This window comes from Sciurus vulgaris (assembly GCF_902686455.1).
Source record: "Sciurus vulgaris genome assembly, chromosome: 11".
In the NCBI taxonomy this organism is placed as follows: Eukaryota; Metazoa; Chordata; class Mammalia; order Rodentia; family Sciuridae; genus Sciurus; species Sciurus vulgaris.
Genome location: NC_136472.1, coordinates 64,324,035 through 64,344,962, shown reverse-complemented (window position 1 = coordinate 64,344,962; position 20,928 = coordinate 64,324,035). Strand labels below are relative to the sequence as shown.

The following is a 20,928-nucleotide window of genomic DNA, read 5'->3' as shown; positions in this document are numbered from 1 at the left end:
CACTCTGGAAAGCAGTATGAAGACTCCTCAAATAAACTAGGGATGGTGGGCGGCTGCCGCGCGGAGCAGCCTGGTTGGGCGGCCTCGCTGGGCGAGGAGTCCCAGCTGGTGCGCGGCCACAGCCAGGAGCTTGAGGCCCAGCCTCGCGCTTAGGCGCTGAGCCCGCCCGGCCGTCAGCAGCCTGCGGCCCGGGCGGCGAGGCTCCTCCGGACTGGCGGGCTGCGGTCCCCTCGATGTGGCTGTGGGGAGGCCAAAGGGCCGGCTCGCCCGCGGACGTGGATGCGGCGCGGTCCTTCTCCTCTGCATCCGATGCAGGATTTGAGGCTGTGGTTGGATATTAAGAGGACATTATCATGGATGATGAGTTCCAGTTATTACAGAGAAATTTCATAGACAAGTATTACCAGGAGTGTGAAGGCAGAAGAGAATAAACTCATCTGTGCGCCCATTTTTAATGAATATATTTCTCTGGTGGAAAAACACGTTGAAGAGCAGCTGCTGGGGCGGATGCCTGGATTTAACCTGGCGACTTTCACAGCTACACTACAGCGCCATGAAGATGAAGTGGCTGGTGACGTATTCGATATGCTGCTCACACTTACAGATTTTCTGGCTTTTAAAGAATGTTTCTGGACTATGGAGCAGAAACGGAAGGCCGGGGACTAGACTTAAGCCGTGGCTTAGTGGTGACGTCATTGTGCAATCACCTTCTAGGCCAGCTTCCCAGAATAATCTGCCGCACCGGGTCCCCCTCCAGGCAGTGAACGGATCGGTCTAGACGTCACAGTCTAACAGACTCAGAGAGACTTCGGCTAATGACCACAGAGGAGCCCATCTCGGAAAGACTCTGTTCTGCAGCCCGTGGTGTGTGTTCAGTATTGATAGGTCAGAAACAACACGACTAGACATTTGGACCCTCTTCTCCTGATACACCATCTTGTATTAGTGTTCTTCGCCTCCCCAGCTAGTCATCTCTCAGGTACTTGAGTCAGGCCCCTCTGATCAAGCCCAAGTCAGCCATTCTATCTGGAGGCCCTTCCCCAGTACATGTTTAACTACCACCATGAACCCTCTTCTTCCCAGCAGGCTTTGCATGAGTCCTTTGTACACTTGCTGTTCTTTTTAACATGGGTCAGTTTCAGTCCTTGGCCCTCGAAGGGTTTTTTTGTGTGGGAGTAATTATCTAGAGTTACTGGAGTCAGCTGCCGGTCCTAAGATTCTGTATCTCCTCTGATCACAGCTTGTGCTGGCTGTGGGGATCAACCAAGAGAGATGTCCTTCACCCTAAAAGCTACCTGTGAAAGTCAACTCCCAGTCCTAACATACGCAATCCTTGTAACACCATGTCTTCTGCAGGTTCTGATGTAGTCCCACTACATCATGTTTCTAGAAGTCTCTTTCGAGCATTATTTTTGAAAAAAATATTTTTTATAGATGAATACTCAGGCAAATTTAATGGATATGATCTTGGAACTTCCATGCTTATCCACCTAAAGATCAAAGTATTATATGCTATGTGCTTTTTAGTCATTAGTGCTGTGAAGGTAAAAATGCTTTTCACACGGGTGCACCAGTTTTGCCAGCACCGATGAATGTCTGCTGTGTGCTGGAAACGGGCTGGAGCTACCCTGCTGTCACAGCACATCAGGTGTGTTTGTGCACGTTTGCTTAAATCCCTTTCTGTGTAAGCTAGTTGGTTGGGTTTTTTATTGGGGTAGGTAAGGACCTGCAATTTCTTCTTCCTGTCAGAATCTCTCCTGCCAAGATGGTGTCCACTGGTCTACCTCAGCATGAGTAGGAGGCAGTGGACAGCTTTACTGGTCATCTGTCCCCTTTGGTTTAGTACAATGTTTGGTTTAGTACTGACCAGAAAACATGTATGTCACATCCCTGGAAAGAAGAAAACAGTTCAATTCCCAATGTGTACTTTTGATTTTATTTTTTATAGTAAAAATAAGAATCTGTGCTAACTTTTCACTTATCTGTTCTGGTTTTAAAGGATGAGCTATAAGCTATGTGTTTTTCTGTGCTAATGTGTCATTTATTACTTTTTGTACCATGAGTAAAATTTGAGGTGTTTTGCAAGAAAAAAAAAAAAAAAACCTAAGGATGGAACCACCCTATGACCCAGCTATTCCACTCCTTGGTATTTTTCTGAAAGAACTAAAATTAGTATGCTATAGTGATACAGACACCTTCATGTTTATAGGAGCACAATTCCCAATAGATAAATTATGAAATCAACCCAGGTGTCTGTCAAAAGTTCAATGAATTAAGAAATTATGGTCATATATACATTATGGATTTTTACTCAGCCATAAAGAGGAACAAAATTATGGCATTTGCTGGTAAATGGATGGAATTGGAGAACATCATGCAGGGTGAAATAAGCCAGAGGCAGAAAGTCAATGGTTGAACGTTTTCTCTCATATGCAGAAGCTAGACTAAAATAAGGAGAAAAAATGAGGAGGTGGGTAATCCATGGACATAGAAGAGGGATCACTGGAGTGGAGGAAGGGGATTGAGAGGAAGGGTTGGGGGGTGTGAAATTTGGCAGTGTAATGAAACTGATCAAACTATACTACATACATGTGTAAATATACCACCATGAATTTTACCTTTATGTATATCTATAATGCACTAATTTTAAAAACTATAAATAAATAGACTGGTGGAATAGAGGAAAAGGAACAGCAGCAGGGAGGGGAGAGGAAAAGGAGAATAACTGGGGACTAAATTGGAGCAAATTTATGCTATATTTGTAAATTACATCAAAATGAATCCTAATATCACATATAACTATAATGCACTAATAAACTTTTTTTTTTTCAAAAAAAGAAGAGATTGAAGATGGCTTATCTTTGTCAATTTTCCACTTTGATTGGGACTGAATCATCTGCTCCTGTTATGACAAAGGCCAGGGTGTGAGTAATAACAGATTTTACTGATACTATAATGCAGTCTATTTCTTCACTATTCTGCCTGGGGACTTTAGTTAGGAGACTGGTGTTACAAACAGCATCTATTCACCAAAGCTAGACTATGGGAGGCATCCTGGAACATTCCTGGTCTCTAAATGCTCCCCATCCATTAATCAAACTGCCGATTCTCTCTCCTACTTTTTTTCAAACTCTTTGCCTTCTTATTTTCTATTCTTCTATCACCCTGGCTCAAATCTTTATCCTCTGTCTTTTGGAGTATTATAATTGCCTCCTAACTAGTCACTATTAAAGGTAAAGTTTCACTTTGTTAAAGTGATCTAAATACATCTAACCATTTTACTTCCTTGCATAAAGGCTTTCAATAGTTCTTTTCTGGGTAAAGTACACCTTCACATGGAACTTGTGGCTTTTCATGAACTGTTTCCAATTGACACTGTCCGTCACCACTTCTCCCCACTTCAGTCTTAGTGCTTCATAAATGTGACTCTCCCCATATGCTACTTTTTCATTCTTATGTACCATTTCTAATGCTACCTTATACCTGAAACATCCTTCCATCACCATTACCTTGCTTTATCCAGTCATATTGCAAGACTGTATTAGTGTTTTATTCTCCAGAAAGTTATTTCACTATCGTGGTTGGAAAAAGTGGCCCTCCTTTGGCCTACTGTACTTTCTTGTACTTACTATATTGTAATTTTGGGTGCCATATTACTTCTAGACAAGGGTACACATAGTTTTTATGTGATATAGTAAGTGTTTAGAGGTCAGAGACTGGTTTATTTGTTTTTGTATCAATACAATGCCAGGCACTTAATATGTGCTCAGTAAACCATCACATTGGCCCGAACTCTTTCCAGCAACACTAGAAAAACATTCTCTTGGATTTTGCATCCCTCTGATATGCAAGATGCTTGACTTGGGGGAAAAGAGGCCTTGCCAAGTTCACAGGGATTTTCTATGTGACTAAAGTTCTGCTGTTCCTACATGGTAAGTGGAATATATCCTTTAAGTACCCAAAGTGGAAACTAACATCTATGTTTTACCTCTTTGCACAGCTACATTGTTTTGAGAGCCAGGGTGTGTCATTTTCATATATTATTTAATGTTTTCTTATTTTAAATTCAAGTATAAAATAAGATAAATTCAAAACACAATGTTCCTAAAACACCATTATTAAATCATTTCAGGACTTTTAATTTATCCTTACTACCTTTCAGATATTGTTTGGCATTTTCTACCTAAATAATGCAATAGTATTATAAATGTTTTCTGTTTCACTTCATAGTGTATTATTAATATTTTTCACTTTGTAAAATTTTGTTTTCTTATATCTCCCAACTCTCACTTCTTCTAACCCATTACACCAAGGTAAAGGAAAATTTAAAATTCTAAGTCTTGTTTACAGATGTCATAAATAGTTGTCTCAGTATTTGGTTTGAGTTGGAAGTCCTGAGCTCAGCAAATGTCTCTTTACCTTTTCAATTATTATGGCAATAATGTGAAGAAGAGTAGATCATTCTTCCCCAAATTCCTTTACTGTCATTTGAATCTGTAGACAATATTTCTAGGTTTTTTTTTCACAGATTTCTATGTAGATTCAGACCTATGCAATGATGATTATTGTTAACATATTTATTGCAATGCTTATAATTAAAAGACATCATATTAAATTTCTACAAATAAGATTACATTATGGGAATAAGTTATTTGTTTTTAACATGTATTTTTTAACACAATGGCTTTATTTTATTTGTTTATTTTTATGTGATGTCAAGGATTGAATTCAGTGCCTCACACGTGCTAGGCAAGTGCTCTTGCCCCTGAGCTACAACCCCAGCCCCTTTAACAGGGATAGACTGCCAGTGAAATCATAGGTTGTTCAAGACATGATTCCCTAAAGATTGTTATCAGTCCAGTTTTCTGTTCTCACTCTTGTTCCTAAGTCTCTACCACATGGGCCTTTTTAGGGGTAGACTTTGTTTAAATGGCTGACATAAGGTACTAGATTAGACTTGATCACTCAATCCAAATGCTCTAGCTTAGTAGCAGCACTGAAGTCTTCGTAGCCATGCAGTATGGCACAGACTGCACAGGGCCTGGAAACAGAGCACTGGACACACATCTCCCTGCACAAACTAATGCACACTCTAAGTGTGTTTTCTCTTTGCAAATTGAGGAGGGTTTGTAATTACCTGCATCACAGTACTTCTGTGAAAATTAAATGGAAAAGCAAGAGGTTTTTTAACCAGAATTTCTAGATTCACATACTGGATCCACATGTTAGCTGTATCATTACTTATTCACTCTTTGTTCCAAATTAGAAGTAATAGGAACACTTCTCAGGGCTGTTAAAGGAAGAGATGAGTAAATGGATGTAATATGCTTGGAATGAGACCTGGTCCATAACAAGTATAAGTTATTGTTTGCTACATAAATTAAATAAAGGAAAAGGGCTTAGTGTCTGAAGGAGCTCAATAATAGTGATAGCTAGTACTATCATTATAACTGATCTCAAGGTGCTTCCCAATTGGTTTAAAAGTGTTTAAAATTGAGAATTAGAACAAAGAAGTATGATTTTAATTTAAACAGTTAATTAGCATGTGCTAGATACTAAGTGGGTAAATGAACACTAGACAGTTCACTAGCTGTCTTAAATTCAAAGAATGGACCCTAAGAATATATTCTGGTAGTTGCCTTCCTCAGGGCCTCCTTCACATCTCTGTTCCTCAGGCTGTAGATGAGGGGGTTCAGCATGGGGATCACCACCGTGTAGAACACAGACACCACTCGATTCTGGCTGGTGGAGAAGCTGGACTTGGGCATCACATAGATGAAGGTGATGGTTCCATAGTAGAGAGTGACGGCAGTGAGGTGGGAGGTGCAGGTGGAGAAGGCCTTGTGGCGCCCCTCAGGGGAGCGCATCCTCAGCACTGTGGTGAGGATGGAGACGTAGGAGACGGCGATGACACACACTGTGACCACAATGATGGAGCCGGAGGAGATGGAAGGGATGATTTCAATTAAGGAGACATCTGAGCAGGCTAGTTTCAACAAAGGGGAGAAGTCACAGAAAAAGTGATCTATTCGATTTGGTCCACAGAAAGACAGACTCAGTAGACAACTAGTAAATGTCCAAGCATTCACACAGCCACCCAGGTAGGAAGTCCCCACTAGGAGGATGCAGACTCTGGGGGACATGTGGGTGGAGTACAGCAGAGGAGAGCAGATGGCCACATAGCGATCATAGGCCATGGCAGCCAGCAGGAAGCACTCAGCGGTCCCACACGTCACCACAGAACAAAGCTGGGCTTCACAGCCAGCCACAGGGAGGACTGTTCCATGTCCTAGGAATCCTATAAGCATTATAGGTGTGACTGATGTGGAATACCCAATGTCCACCAAAGCCAGGTGGCTGAGGAAGAGGTACATGGGGGTGTGAAGCTGAGAACAGCTTCTTATTAGAGCGATGATGCTGGTGTTGCCCACTAAAGTGACAACATATATTCCTAGGAATATCACAAAGAAGATGGCGCAAAGTGTAGGATCCCCTGTCAACCCCACGATGATGAACTCTGTCACAGTGGTGTGGTTTCCAGCCTCCATCTCTGTGTGACTTGTTCCTGTTAAGGAAATGAGGATGTTTGTTAGTGTTTTCATTCCACACATTCTTGTTTCTTTGATTTTTCCACAGACCCATTCATAGTGGCCTCTCCCTCTGTCCAACTTGTAAATATCAGTGCTCCAAAGGATTGGGTTTTGTTATTGTTGTTGTTGTTGTTGTTATTGTTTTCCCTTTGCAAAAAAGGACCTGTGAGCTTCAGTCTGTACAATCTGAGGTAAATTCTTTTCTTCATGTAATGTTTATATAAAAGTGTCTTTCAAACCTCTACTCCCTGGCAGATCTCTCTCCCAATGTCCAGATCCATAGTTGTAATGAGCCCTGGAGAATGGGACTTCCAATATCATTGAGAATGATGAGACTCCCAGTAGCTCATTAAACTATGTATTTTATATCTGGGGAAGGACATCACCATCCACCAAACTCTGATGTCTGCCACTTGGGAGTCTTCCTAAGTCTCTTCCTCTTGTTGTATTCCATCCTATTAATTTGGTTTACAATTTATTTCCCATTTTCATCTCTTCATTTCCTTTTTTCATTCCCAGTGTCCACACAGATGGGTCAATTTTACTCCTTATTTTCTTATTTTCCTCCTTTCAATATTTTATTCTTGCAACCCACAATCATGCGCTGTAGTGATCTATTGCCAGAAAAAGCAGATGCCAAAGTGACTCATTTAATTCTTCTAATGCTTTCACATTAGCTCAGCATATGAGCGCCTTTCTGGTATATTTACTTTAATTTCAGTGTAATTATTTTATTACATCATAATTCTTCACAAACATAATTTTTGAGATCTGCATGATAATACACTGAGTGAGTAGACCTTAATTTAATTGAGCAACTTTCCTTTTGGACATTTGGCTGTTCAAACTCCTTTACTGCCAGAACAAGGAATCCTACAAATTGATCAATCATCAGAGGGACAACATGACAAAATATGATAAGTTTAAATTGTAATCCTATTCCTAGTTATTTTTCTTACTTTTTTTTCTTTTTGGTGGTTTTTTTTCTTTTCTTTTTTTTATTTTATATATATATAAAATTTATTTTTATTGTAAACAAATGGGATACATCTTGTTTCTCAGTGTGTACATGAAGTAGAGGCATATACCATTTGTGTAATCATACATTTACCTAGGGTAAAAGGTTTTGATTCATTCTGTTATGTTTTTTCCTCCCTCCTCACCCTTCACACCCCTCTTTTCCCTCTATACAGTCCCTCCTTCCTCCATTCTTGTCCCTAGTTATGTTTCTAAAGGCAATATTTCAAAAGAAGAATGCTTTGTGCTCCAAGGTAGTTTATCCCTATGATTTGCAAGAATGAAAATACTAGCCCAAATTGCCCCCTATTGCTCATTGATTTGTTGAGTTCTTGGCTGCACTTTGTTAAAGCCTTCTCCACATTCTGCCATTTTTGTAGGACAAAGGCCAAATTCCTGTGTTTTGAAGGAGTCCTAAGAAAGCAGAATTAATGAGAAATAATAATTATGATTAATTAGGAAAGACACCAAAATTTATAGCAGCCATACTGAAAATTCAGTGAAAGTTAGAAAAGTAAGTTACATTTATCAATATGAAAAAAATCAAAGAAAGCAAGTAATTCTGAGGGATTTCATCAAATATTAAAAATTGAAAATTATTTTACTTAGGAATTATCTTAATTTCTGAAAATTTCATTTATGCACATCTTTTTTATTTCCACTAACTTCAGCTAAATAGCAATCCCTTTAGGTAAGGACTACAGATATATTAAATTAAATATATTTTCACATATGTTTAATTTAATTTTTTAAAAAATTGTATTGGTACATTATAATTATACATAATAGTTGGTTTTCTTGTTACATATCCATACATGTACATACATTGCTTGGTCAATTTATTCCCCAGGACCTCCCCTTTCACTCTACTTTTATTGTCTTGCATATTATACAACAATTAAATAAAGTCTCTTCTATACATCTTTAACTTTAATAATACCTCACAATACATTTTAATTTATTTAATTAGGGGATATATACAATTGTATATATATATATTCATAATAATATTGTGCATTCCACTTTTTAATTTATGTTTTTACTTATTATTGTCAATGAAATATTTCCCATGTTCATCAGTAATCCTCTTAAGTGGAATTACTATATTGAATGTATATCAAACTTGTTAGCATCGTGCTTAAAGGTTTTCATAATCCATCTTTAATTACCTTTCTCAGTGTATCTTCCTAGGGTAGGGAACGTAACTCTGTGGTAGAGAGCTTGCCCAGCACATGTGAAGCCTGGCTTTGATTCCTAGCACTAAACACACACACACACACACACACACACACGAAAGTATCTCCCTCCTACATTTATTCTTTGCAACCTTGTTTTTCAAGTTTCATGTTAACATGATGCTGTGATTTTCTACTCAAAGTTACTACTTCTAATATTCATAGAAACACAATTTTCTGCCAATAACATTATTGCAGTTCTTAACTTTTAAACATTTACAAGATACATTAAATATCAGCTTTAAATGTCTTCGAAATGTCTTCTCCTTAAAAGTTTAAAATTTCTGGCTTAAGAATAAGTATACATTTACTTTCCCCAATTGTAGAACTGAGTTCTTTGGTGAATGAAGTATAATGAACCAATAGTTGAGAACCTGCAGTTTATGTGTTCTTTCTCTTCTTTGATTGATCTTTATTAAGTGAGTTTAAATTACTCATGCTAGGTAGTTTACTGCCTTTGGTGTTAGCTCTATAGTTAAAAGTCTTTTTTTAATCTTTGTGGTTGTCTCCCCATGAGTTTAATGATATAAACCACCTACTTTCTCTATCACATGTGAAGTGATAGAGTTGAAGTATTTGAATGTTGAAGTATTTGAACACAGCTATCATGCCTCCCCTTTTCTAAAATTAAGCACCCACAGTTCCTTTGGCTTTTCTACTTGTGTCATGCTTCTTATCCCTTGAAATCCTCTTTGTCCGACTCTGAACATACTCCAGTCTGAGTAATGAGGCTCAGCACCCAGCAGCATTCCTGCCCTTTGCCTTCTGACTCAAGCACAGCGCAGAGAGCAATTTGACTCACATTTGACATCCTATGAGTCAGTCTGTGCTGCCCACAGAGTCACGGGAGACCGGAGTCAGAGGACAGATCCTGGGCCTCCCACTGGCCAGCTGTATTGACTTGCGCATGGTACTTAATATCTTTGACACTTGGTTTGTACTTGTAAAAAGGGAATGATTATCCCTATAGTGCAGCTTTGCTGTGAGATTAAAAGAAATACTACCCAGAGGTATTTGATCATGAATCAGGGTTAAGTAATGTCTTTTAATGAAATAAAAATGAAGTACTGGTAGATTTCCAATTATGCAACTTTTTTGATGAGGACTATAATTTTTTTCCTACACATCAAGAGGTTTTCACCACAAATACAAAAATAAGACCGGAAGCACAGTAAATGATGCCTATTTAGTCCAGAACTAAATACTATGGATACTATGCCATCCATATGCACAATATGTCCAGTGATTTTTGCCCTCACTTCCTAAGTCTAGAGCCTTCCACTATTCACGCTAGTCCACTTGGGTCAAAGGACTCTGACCAGACATCTTTTTCTTCAAAGCATTGGTCACTTGTGATGAGGAATAGAGGGCACAGCACTGTGACCTTTAACTACCCCAAATGTCAGGCTTTTTCTTCTGATTTACTTTTCATATTCCCTGATGCTCAAGCTCAGCGATGGTTTTGGCTTCCACAGACCATGCAAACTGACCTGAAGTCTCTAGCAAGTAGTCTAGTATTACCCAGAAGGACTTTTGCACAATGCCTGTGTTGTGTGGTTTCTACAGAGGTCAAGAACTGAAGTTGATGAAGATAGCTTTTTTTTGTTTTCAATTTCTTGTTGAACAAATGGAAATTTATTTTAACAAAATCCATGAATCTTCCACTTACCTTTTAGAAGCAGAATTATTGATCCTGAATTCCAAAGAGGACTTTATAAAGTAGATGTTTTCCATTTATTTTAATGGGTAATTCGGGACTGAACACTCAACCAAATGAGCCATTGAATGCACCCACTAATCAAGGAAAATAGTTATACAGATGCAGTGAGGATGAAGTGGGTGTCTTTGTGTGCAACTGTAGAAAAAAGAAGGCTCCAACAGAACATGACAGATCCTCCGGGGCTTACTGCTGCTTGCCCCTTTGAGAGGAAGATTCTTGGGCTTATTGTACAGAAATGAATTATGGAACCAGGTGACTCATTAAGGCCTGACTGGCCCTCCCCAAAGGGACATCTTCTTCTATGGTGTCCTTTGTAATTCTTTATCTCTAGTTTAATGAAAATGTAGGAGAGAGTTCTTGGTTTCCCAAAGCATATTTAGAACAAATAACTTATCTGCTTAATTGGGGTTAGGATGATGATATCATAATACTTTTCAATTAAGATAATCTTTGAATCAAATTATAAAAGAACATTGGAGCTGAAGGACAGAATAGTAAGGGAAGAAATTATTATTTTGACTTAGTGACCATTTTAATGAAGAACATTTCAGATTATTCTGAAATTCTTGTACACATTGGGATTTCCCCTATTTAAGTGTCTTGGAACTCTGTCTTCTCACCCCTCAATAGAACAATTTAAGATGCTTTTGTGAGTAAGCAGAATATGTGACTAAGCACATATTCTATTAAGGGAGCAGGTAATAAATAAAATACATTAAATACTGGATTAAATTCACCTTTATAACCCGCCTTCTTTCATATATTTTAAGGGTTAACGCATGGTCCCATCATTCCTACAGCTCTTTTGACAATTTCCAATAAGTAGAGCATCTCAAAGTTATTTATTTTGCTATGTATAATTATTATTGTCTATCTTCAAATTTTGCAACTGTACATACGTTCATGCTGTGCCTCTTCTAGAGTATCTGAGTCCACAAGTCAGTATGTCCTTGAACCTAAAGATATCAAAATATATTTCCTTCCCTTGTAGTCTGGCCCACTGAACCAGACCCCATTGTGGATCTTGGAATGACCCTATAAATCAGTTCTAGACTCTTTCTATTGCCTTCTAAGAACAGGTGCAAAAGCATGTTGGAGATACACTCATCTGTGATCCTAGAGACAAGCTTAAAGAACTTAGTCTCAACTGTGGACCCTGAAGCAGCACTGTGATTCAATTCCAGCATCTCTCAACCACACACTGTGACTATACTACCTCTCCAAGGACTTACCCAGTGATTCAGTAGGAGCCCTCCCAGGGACCCAGAGAAGTCATACTTGCCTATTCACATGATTACAGCCTGCTATCTGCAGACCTTGAAGTGGACCTGCATCCCAGCACCACACCAAGTTACTGGAGATAATCCATTCACCCAGAAACAAGAAAGGATCCATACCCGCTAGAGCTTCTGGTAGTAGACCTGCCAACATGGACTCCACTGTGGCCCCAGAAATTATTACTGGAACAACTGCATATCTACACAGGGAAAAAAATACAATCTTTAGGGCTGGGGAGATAGCACAGTTGGTAGAGTGCTTGCCTTGCAAGCACAAGGCCCTAAGTTCAATCCCCAGCACGGCAAAAAAAAAAAAAAAAAAAAAATACAATCTTTATATCACACCATATTAGAAAATCAACTCAAAATGTATCAGAGATGCAAAATATAAAACAATAAAATCCTATAGATAAATGAAAGTAAATATTAGAAATTGGGGTATTGGCAAAAATGTGTAGGTATAACAAAAGAACCACAAACCATAAGAGTTACAAAATATAAAACACTTTGGTTACAGTTGCTGTATGATAAGTTTGGAAAATTATGTATTGCAAATAATTATGCTTTGTTCTACTTTCTAAAACTATTTTCCTTTTTCCAATTGGTATTCATATAAATTATTATTGGTATTCATATTCATATAAATTTTAGATTTCACTTACCAATCTCTACAAAGAATCCTACCACAATTTTTATAATTTCAGTGAACACAGAGTTCAATTTTTTGAGAAGTTGCTTCTTAATAATATTGTTTTATCCTGCCCCATGAACATGGTATACCTCTACTTCTTTAGATCCTTATTTCCTCTCATCAGAGCTCTATAATTCTTAGTGCAAAAGTCTTGCATAACTTTTGTCATCAACTTATCCCTAAGCATTTTGGGATTTTTTCTTTTTACCTATCGTAAGTTAGGTTTTATCTTTTTGTTTTCAATCTCTTGCTTCACATATTTAAAATACCATTAATGTTTTATGCATTAATTATAACATCTCCAATGACCTTACTAAATTAATTCTAGTATTATGCTTTAGAGATCTTTTGTAATTTTCTTTGTAAATGGGCATGCTGTTTGCTAATAGAGATACTTTTACTTTTTTCTTGTCTGATCTTGCTTAATTTTACTATTTGCCTTATCGCATGCCTGGGACCTCCAGTAATATATTGACTGTAAGTGATAATAGTGGGTCTTCATGTTTCCCATACTTAGGGGGGGAAGTCATTCCATATCTTATTATTAAGAGTGAACATCTTATTTCACCTACTAGTTTCATCCCAGTTTCATCCTTCATCTATATTGCTGCAGTAATAGAATTGTCTTTTCCAGGCTGAATAGTGGTGTGTGTGTGTGTGTGTGTGTGTGTGTGTGTGTGTGTGTGTGAAGTTCTTTCAACTTCTAGTTGGTGCTCTTAACCAGGTCTCCTAGGGAGGCTCCCCAATGATTGAATTTTTCACTCACCTGTAATTTGAACAGTTTATTCTTGTTTGCAGCTCCCTTACATTTAGGTAACCACCAAATTTCCTCCGGCTCATTTGTTCCCAAGCTCTGTCTTCTGATCCTTCAATTCATCACTGTTTCATCTTTCTGCACCTTGATGTCTGTGTTTAATAATTCCCTCAGTGAAAATAGAAGCAAACTCAAAAATCTTACTGTACGCAGTCCAACCATCTGTGGATAGATCTCCTTCTTTACTAACGCATGCTTAAATAATTCTGTGGAAAGTCTGAGATTTGGGCAGATATAATACTCAGGTGTTAGACTTCCATCTGTCTACATATCTCACATCTTTGTAAAAGGTTCTCTGTAAATTTCCGAACAAGCTAGCAAAGCCAGTCTCTGTCCTTCATTGACTGTAGTGTACAAGGTTGTTTATAAAAATTGTGCATATCAATGGGGTGTCTTATTATGTTTTGATACATGTACACATTGTGTAATGCTTAAATAAGGTTAAATAAATCTATTTTCTTAAACATTTATCATTTTTATGATGAAACTTTAAAATCTTTTATTTAGCTTTTTAAATGACAGTACATTATTGTATCTAGTCAGCCTACTGTGCACTAGCACAAGAGACCATCTTGCTCCTAACTGTAACTTAGTACTCTTTGATCAACCTTTCCCCAGCCTTCCCACCTCCCCCATAACGCCCAACCTCTGGTAACCACTGTTTTACTCTAAACTTCTGTTGCCAGGTGCAGTGGTGCACCTGTAATCCCAGCAGCTTGGAAGATTGAGGCAGGAGGATCTTGAGTTCCAGGTCAGCCTCAGTAACTTAGCGAGGCCCTAAGCAACTCAGTGAGACTCTGTCACTAAATAAAATATAAAAAAGAGTTGGAGATGTGGCTCAGTGCCTCTGGTTTCAATCCCTGATACCAAAATAAGTAAATTTCAATGTGATAGCTTTTCTAGACTCCACATGAGTCTGCTGTCAGGTGAATTGGAACACCCTTATGTCCTTTTTCTTATCTCCTGCTGCTATGATAACCCTCTGTCATCAACAGTTGAGAGATTGCTTCCGTCCCTGAACAGACTTGGTTGAATTGAATTTAACTGATGAACTTTGACCTTCCTATACCTGGATTTTTGTGTCCTTCTCTAGCCTTGAGGAGTTCTCCGTTTTTATTTCTTTGAATAGGTTTTGACCCCTTTGTCATTCTTCCTCTGGAAACCTGGAACCCAACTATTTGCTCTTTGAATACTATCACAGAGTTCCTATAAGCTTTCTTCATTATCCTTCATTCCTCATTCTTTTTCCACCTCCAACCTTGTTTTAAAATAGCCTGCCTTTGATCTCACTGCTTCTTCCTTCTGTTTGATCAATTCTGCTCTTGATGCCTTCTGTCACATTTTTTAATTTGCTTACTATGGTTTTCAGCTAAAGCATTTGTTTGATTCTAATTTCTAATTACTTCAATCTCTGTTGAGCTTCAAATGTTAAATCTGCTTTTCCTTCCTAGAATAAACTCAACCTTATATTGATATTCTCTTATGTTCATATATTACTGATTAAGTTTGTTAATATCCCAGAAGATTTTTTTTCATCTAGTTTCAGAAAAAAAAGTTGGACTATAATCTCCCTTGCTTTTATCATTGTTGTTTTTTAGTATCAACACATCTGACGTGTTATTACTGAGTTGAAGGGTACATTCTTTTGTCTCAATGTATAATATTGGATTTATTAATTCCTTGAATGTCTTTACTATTTAGTAACCCTTATTGTGAGACATTTCTATTTGAACTTACTCTTTGTGGGAAGATTTTTATACATTAATTGAATCTCTTTAATTGTTGATGGTTCCTAGAGTTTTCTTACTGTGTTTGAGTTAGTTTGGGTAAGTTTTATTGTTTTTAGAACTTTTCATTTTATCTAAATTATAAAAAAATTACATAGAATTATTTGTATTCAATCTTACTACTAATATCTGTAAAATCTATAGTCCTATTTCTTTTTACCTTTCTAATTTTTGTCATTTGTATTTTCATTTTTACTTTTGTATAAAATATCAACAAAAATCACTGTAAGAAAATAAATATCTGACTATGGTGTTCTGCTCCACTGTGTAAATCTTCTATTTGATTAATTTCTCCTATTAATTTTACAATTCTCTTCCTTCTACAGCATGCATTTTGTATTCTTCCCTACTCTTTATTATTGTACAGCATATTGAAATGAAGACAAATCATTAATTTTTAGCATTTTCCTAGTACATGAATTTAAGTTTATAAATTTTCTTATAAAACTGCATACCTCTATCACAACTTTATATCTATGCATATATATAATTTTTCTGATCATTCACTTGCATCCTAATGTTGAGGGCCATCTTGGACAAGATGGTGCCTGGCAATGAGCCAAAGGGCTCAAAATAAGGAAGTATCCAAAAAGGTTGCTTGCCTACTAGTTCCTTGGAGACTGATGACATGTTAACGCCAGGCTCTAGGATTGGCTATCTAATATCATGCCGTGCGTGGACAGCTCGTGATTCATATAGTGCTATGCTGACATTCCTCTACATGCTCTCCTGCGTGAGAGAAAGCTTTGCTATAATTGGCTGATAAGCTAGGAGCCTGGGGGAGGAGAGAGGGAGAGGGTAGAAGAAGGGAGATAGTGGCAGAACAAAGGAGGCAGAAAAACAGGGAGGACGCAATAAATCTCATCAACTAAAGATTGGTGGTGTCTCCTTTCTCCGCGCCAGTTCCGCTGGATGGAACATCCTAATATCAATTTTGAATTTCCTCTTTAACATGTGGAATATTTAATGATATACTAATTTATTTGCCAATAAAAGGAGGTTTTATAGTTATCTTTTGGTTGAATTCTGACTTTATTGCATTATAGAAATGAAAACTGAAAACTTTAAGGACAAGTTGGGACTTATGCTCATTTCCAATTCTAGGTCAATATTTAAATATATATTTTGTTTATTCTTTGCTATGGGTTGCTGTGCTCCAAATATATTCTACATATATTTTTGGCAAATTATTTTTATTGGTTCTTTTTAGTTATACATGATTACAGAATTCATTTTGATATGTTGATAAAAGCATGGAATGTAATTTGTTCTAATTCGATTCATTCTCCAGTACTTCCTCTTCCCTCATTCCCTTCCCTCTACTCTACTGATTTTTCTGCTACTTATTTTGAGTTTTTTTTTAATTAGGGTCTTGTGGATGTACATTGTAGTGAGATTCACTGTGGCATATTCATATATATCATACTAAAGTTAGGTCAGATTCATTCCCCTTTCCCTTCCCTTTTTTCCCTTTGTCTGTGCTACTGCTCTTTCTTCTAGTCTTTTTTAGTCACGCCCCCCCATTTTGGATGAGCTTCTGCATATTAGAGAAAACATTCAACCTTTGCCTTCCAGGTCTGGCTTCTTTCCTTTATCATGATAGTATCCAGTTCCATCCATTTCCCAGCAAATGTCATAATTTCATTCTTTTTTATGGCTGAGGAATACTCCATTGTGTACAACATTGTCTTCTTCCATTCATATGTTGAAGGGCACCTAGCCTGGCTCTCTAGCTTGGGTATTATGAATTGAGCTCTTATTAACGTTGTCTATTGTAGTTCAGATTTTTTACCCTGTGCTACTTAAAAATTGGTGTAAAAATCCTTTCTGAAAAATAAATCAAGTTGGACATGGTGGCCCATGCCTGTAATCCCAATGGCTTGGGAGGTTGAGGCAAGAAGATTGCAAATTCAAAGCCAGCCTCAGCCATTCAGCAAGGCCCTAAGCAACTCAGTGAGAACCTGTCTCAACAAAAAAATAATAAAATAAAATAATTACCTTTTTTTACGTTTGATTGACCTGAGAGGTGAGTTTTAGTTTTCACTTAGCTATTAATTTTTTCCTGTCAAGAAGGTTAACATGTGCCAATAACATTGATATAGTCAAAGAAAAAATACTGCAAAATGCATTAACAATCAAAAACTTATAGTTTTGTTATGCCATTATTTTCTAAATGTCCTCATTATTAATAGGTATATTGTTTTGGCAAAGGATTTGAGAACCTTCCACAAAAAAACTACAGAACTGTGAAGACTATAGTTGTGCCTCTGTTATAAAACCTGAAGATGTTTTATAATTTCTCTGAGAATCATGGACTTTACACACAGAAAAGGTAGCCCATTTCTCAAATAACAGTATTCAGGGTCTTATGTTCCACCTGTGATCCATAATGGATTCCTAAACAGTATGTTTTTTCAGAATTATAAATCAAAATGGCATAGCATTTAGGATGCGTGATGATGTGCATTATACCCTTTAGAGAAAAGGGTTAACAAAATATTTTGTCTTCTCTAAAACCAAATTTGACTTTGACTAAATTTCCCATAAATCCTAGGAAACATATGCACAATATTATATAATACCAACATTCTATAATATCAATATCTTTATTTAGATACATGTAAGAGATACAACAATAACAACATAAATGTAGCACGAGAAAATTAAAATATAAAGTTTCAGTATCTTTATATTTGACTTGAATTACTACAATATTAACCCTAGGTGAAGTGTGAAACTTTAGGAACATATATTGTAATCTCAAGAGTAATCATTTAAATCGCAGGAAAAAATATATGCCAAAAATGCCAGTGGTGAAGTTGAGTAGAATTTAAAAATTTCAAATAATCTAAAAGCAAGTAGGAAATGGAAAAAGAAAAATAAAACGTCTGGCAAAGACCATCTATGTATTGTTTTCCACCAACCAATTAATTCTTAATGATAGAGTAGAAAATGATTTCCATCTGTTTGGGAACAGGGTAATGGAACCCACCCTAACCATACTTTCAGTCAATGTTATACGGTAGACCATAGGTATTGAAAAAAGGTAATACAAAATAATGTAAAAAGAAAAGAAACATAAAAATTAAACAAGAAACAAAACTCTCCATTTGTTAAGGTAGAGTTTTTCATGCAGAAATTTGTAAGAAATCTACAAAACATATATTAGAACTAATTTAGTAAGTTAGCGAGGTAAAAGCATAATATATACATGAGGAATTTTATTTTTACATGCTACTATTAAAAAAGAAACATGTTTATAATATGACAAGAGCATAAATATTTAGGAGTAGATGGACAAACATTAATAATTTTAAGAAGAAATTTTAAAGGACATAATCAAATAGAATGAGATATACCACATACATACAATGGACAGCTCAGTATCATTAAGATGCCAATTCTCAAAAAAATCAAAGTGGGGATTCAGTGCAATGTGGGTCATGTTTTACAAGAACTTTTTCTATAAATTAGGAAGGCTATTCTGTGTAGATATACAAGCTCATCAGAATAGTGAGAGCTGTTTAAGGAACCCAAAACAAGTTTGGGGGAATTGCATTGCATAACTTCAGATATTAAAGTAGACAAAATGCCAGATAAAGTTGATGGTTAAAATGACTAAGGACCTAAAAGTAGATGTAAGAAATGAACCAAGAAATAGAATACAGGAAGTGGAAGATCATTTTAATAAATGGATAGATATTGTTATCAAGAACCAAACAGATATCCTTGAAATAAAAGAATCGATTCATCAAATTAAAATTTAATGAAAAGTATCACCAGTAGGTTAGATGATACAAAAGATGAATTTTCCAGGTCTCAAAGACAAGGTGTATAATCTTAAAAACTTAGCAATAAAGTAAAGATGATAATAGACCATAGCCAAAATATTCAGGAAACATGGGACAATATGAAGAAAACAGATCTAAGGATCATTGGCATCAAGGAGTGAAATGAGGTACAAACTAAGGACATGTGTAACATTTTCAGTGAAATAATAATAGAAAAATTTTCAAACCTGGAAAATGACCCACCTGCACCCCCACTTCAGATGGACCCCAGACTCAGCGCGCCCTCGCTATGGCTCCCCAGCTTCTCTGGAGGCTGGTGCAGACATTTTGAATTATTCCTGAGGGCGTGGCCACCATCATTGGAGGGGCAGCTCCCTTCCTGAGACACCTGCAGGAGACTGGAGGCCCTTTGACAGGTACCGCACTCGCATTGAAATGCTGAGGACTGGGAGGTTTGAGTGGTGGAAGACTGAACCATAGATTTGTTTTGTTTTGTTTTTTAATTTTTAATTTTTTATTTCTTTCTTTTCTCAGTCTATTTTCTTTTTATTTACTATTCCTTTGGAGTCTCTTTCTCTCTTTTCTCATGGTAAAGACCAACTTATTTTGACCCTGCTCTCACTATTCCCTTGATCAGGTACTTCTATTTACTCACATCCTGCACCCCTCCCCATTCTCTTTGTCCACCACTAGAAATACTGTAGGTAATAATCAAACTCATCCTGTTTATTACAATAATGTTAAAGTCTTCATTGGGACTATCTGGTTTAGGGCTGCATATTGTTTGTTTTGGATGTTGCTAATATTGATCTCCCCATCAAAGGAGAGATACTGGAAACATGCAGGGTCACAATAAGCCTGCAGCGGGGAAACTTCACTACCTCAGATCTTCACTGCTAGAGGGGAATACACAGAAACCATATGAAAAAACAGGGGAAGAAAATGTTCCTAACAAACCAAGATGCTATTTTGATAGAATCCAATGACAGCATGGCAGTAGAAATGACAGAAAAAGAGTTTAGAATCTGCATAATTAAAATGACATGCAGCAGCCCACATCCACACACATGGCTCAGAGGATAAGAGCAGCTGTCTGGCATCCACTAGGGCTCTTTTGGGAGGTAATCAGGTGTAGGGAAATAGAACAGTTTGGAACTTGGGAACAAAACCATGCCTGACAGTCACATAAGGGCAAGTGATCATCTCCATGAACAAAAGAAGCCATGTGGAGCCCTGGCCCAGCCAGGGGAGGAGGTCCTGTGCTCAGGCAGACTCCAAGCTCGGTGGCGGGACACATCTCTGCACCTTACAGAAAACATTGAAGAGACAGAAAATCTGCTTTCACAGGACAATGGACACTTCTGAAGGCTGGCATTTGACTGTTTAAAATGAAACTAAAAATTAAGCTAGTGAAGGATACACTGCAGGTGATTATAGTGTAACCTTGGTTTCCCAGAGGGTACAATTTAAAAACTCAAGATTTTAAGAGCATCCAAAATTATGCTACAGAGGAGCCATCCTAAAACAACTTGACCTAAATGAGAATTTCAATGGCTTGCACTGAGAGCCTGCTGCTGCCTGGAGCTGGCCCACAGTGGGTGGGCTCACAGCCTGAAGACCCCCACCACCCTTTGACCCCAGGCCCCAATGTGTCTACACTTCCAGTAGGAAAGGCAAAGGGAGAGTCAAAGTGGAGGTGAGGGCTGAGCTGCAATCACTTTCAAGGCATTTAAGTTCTTTCCTTTTATCTGTCATGCTTTAGCTGTTTAAAGTGACATTTTCCCTGCACAGTTACCAAGTCAGTATCCCTGAAAGAAACAGATCCCCAGAGGGTTCAAAGGGGTCGACACACTGTATTGTATTTTTATGATCTTTCGTGAAGAGACTGTACTACCAGTAAAATTTACTCTCCCAAAATGTGTGGCCTTGGGTCTGCATTAAACAATGCCACCCATCTTCATGTAAAAAAGGGCTGGGAATGATTGCTTTCTTTACCTAACTCAGTG

The 20,928-nt window shown here is 37.4% G+C and overlaps 1 protein-coding gene and 1 pseudogene across 2 annotated transcripts; one reads left to right on the top strand and one right to left on the bottom strand.

Moving 5' to 3' along the window:
* Positions 1-338: 338 nt before the first annotated feature.
* On the top strand, positions 339-778 carry LOC306638525 (ADP-ribosylation factor-like protein 2-binding protein; annotated as a pseudogene). The gene has a single exon. The product of its transcript is annotated as an ADP-ribosylation factor-like protein 2-binding protein (transcript).
* Positions 779-5,615: 4,837 nt separating this feature from the next.
* On the bottom strand, positions 5,616-6,671 carry LOC306640971 (olfactory receptor 5P1; the record flags this gene model as incomplete). The annotated part of the gene is made up of 1 exon (XM_079105740.1): positions 5,616-6,671. Exon 1 carries the CDS (start codon positions 6,609-6,611, stop codon positions 5,616-5,618), a length of 996 nt encoding a protein of 331 aa, XP_078961866.1. The 5' UTR covers positions 6,612-6,671.
* Between the last annotated feature and the right edge of the window lie 14,257 nt (positions 6,672-20,928).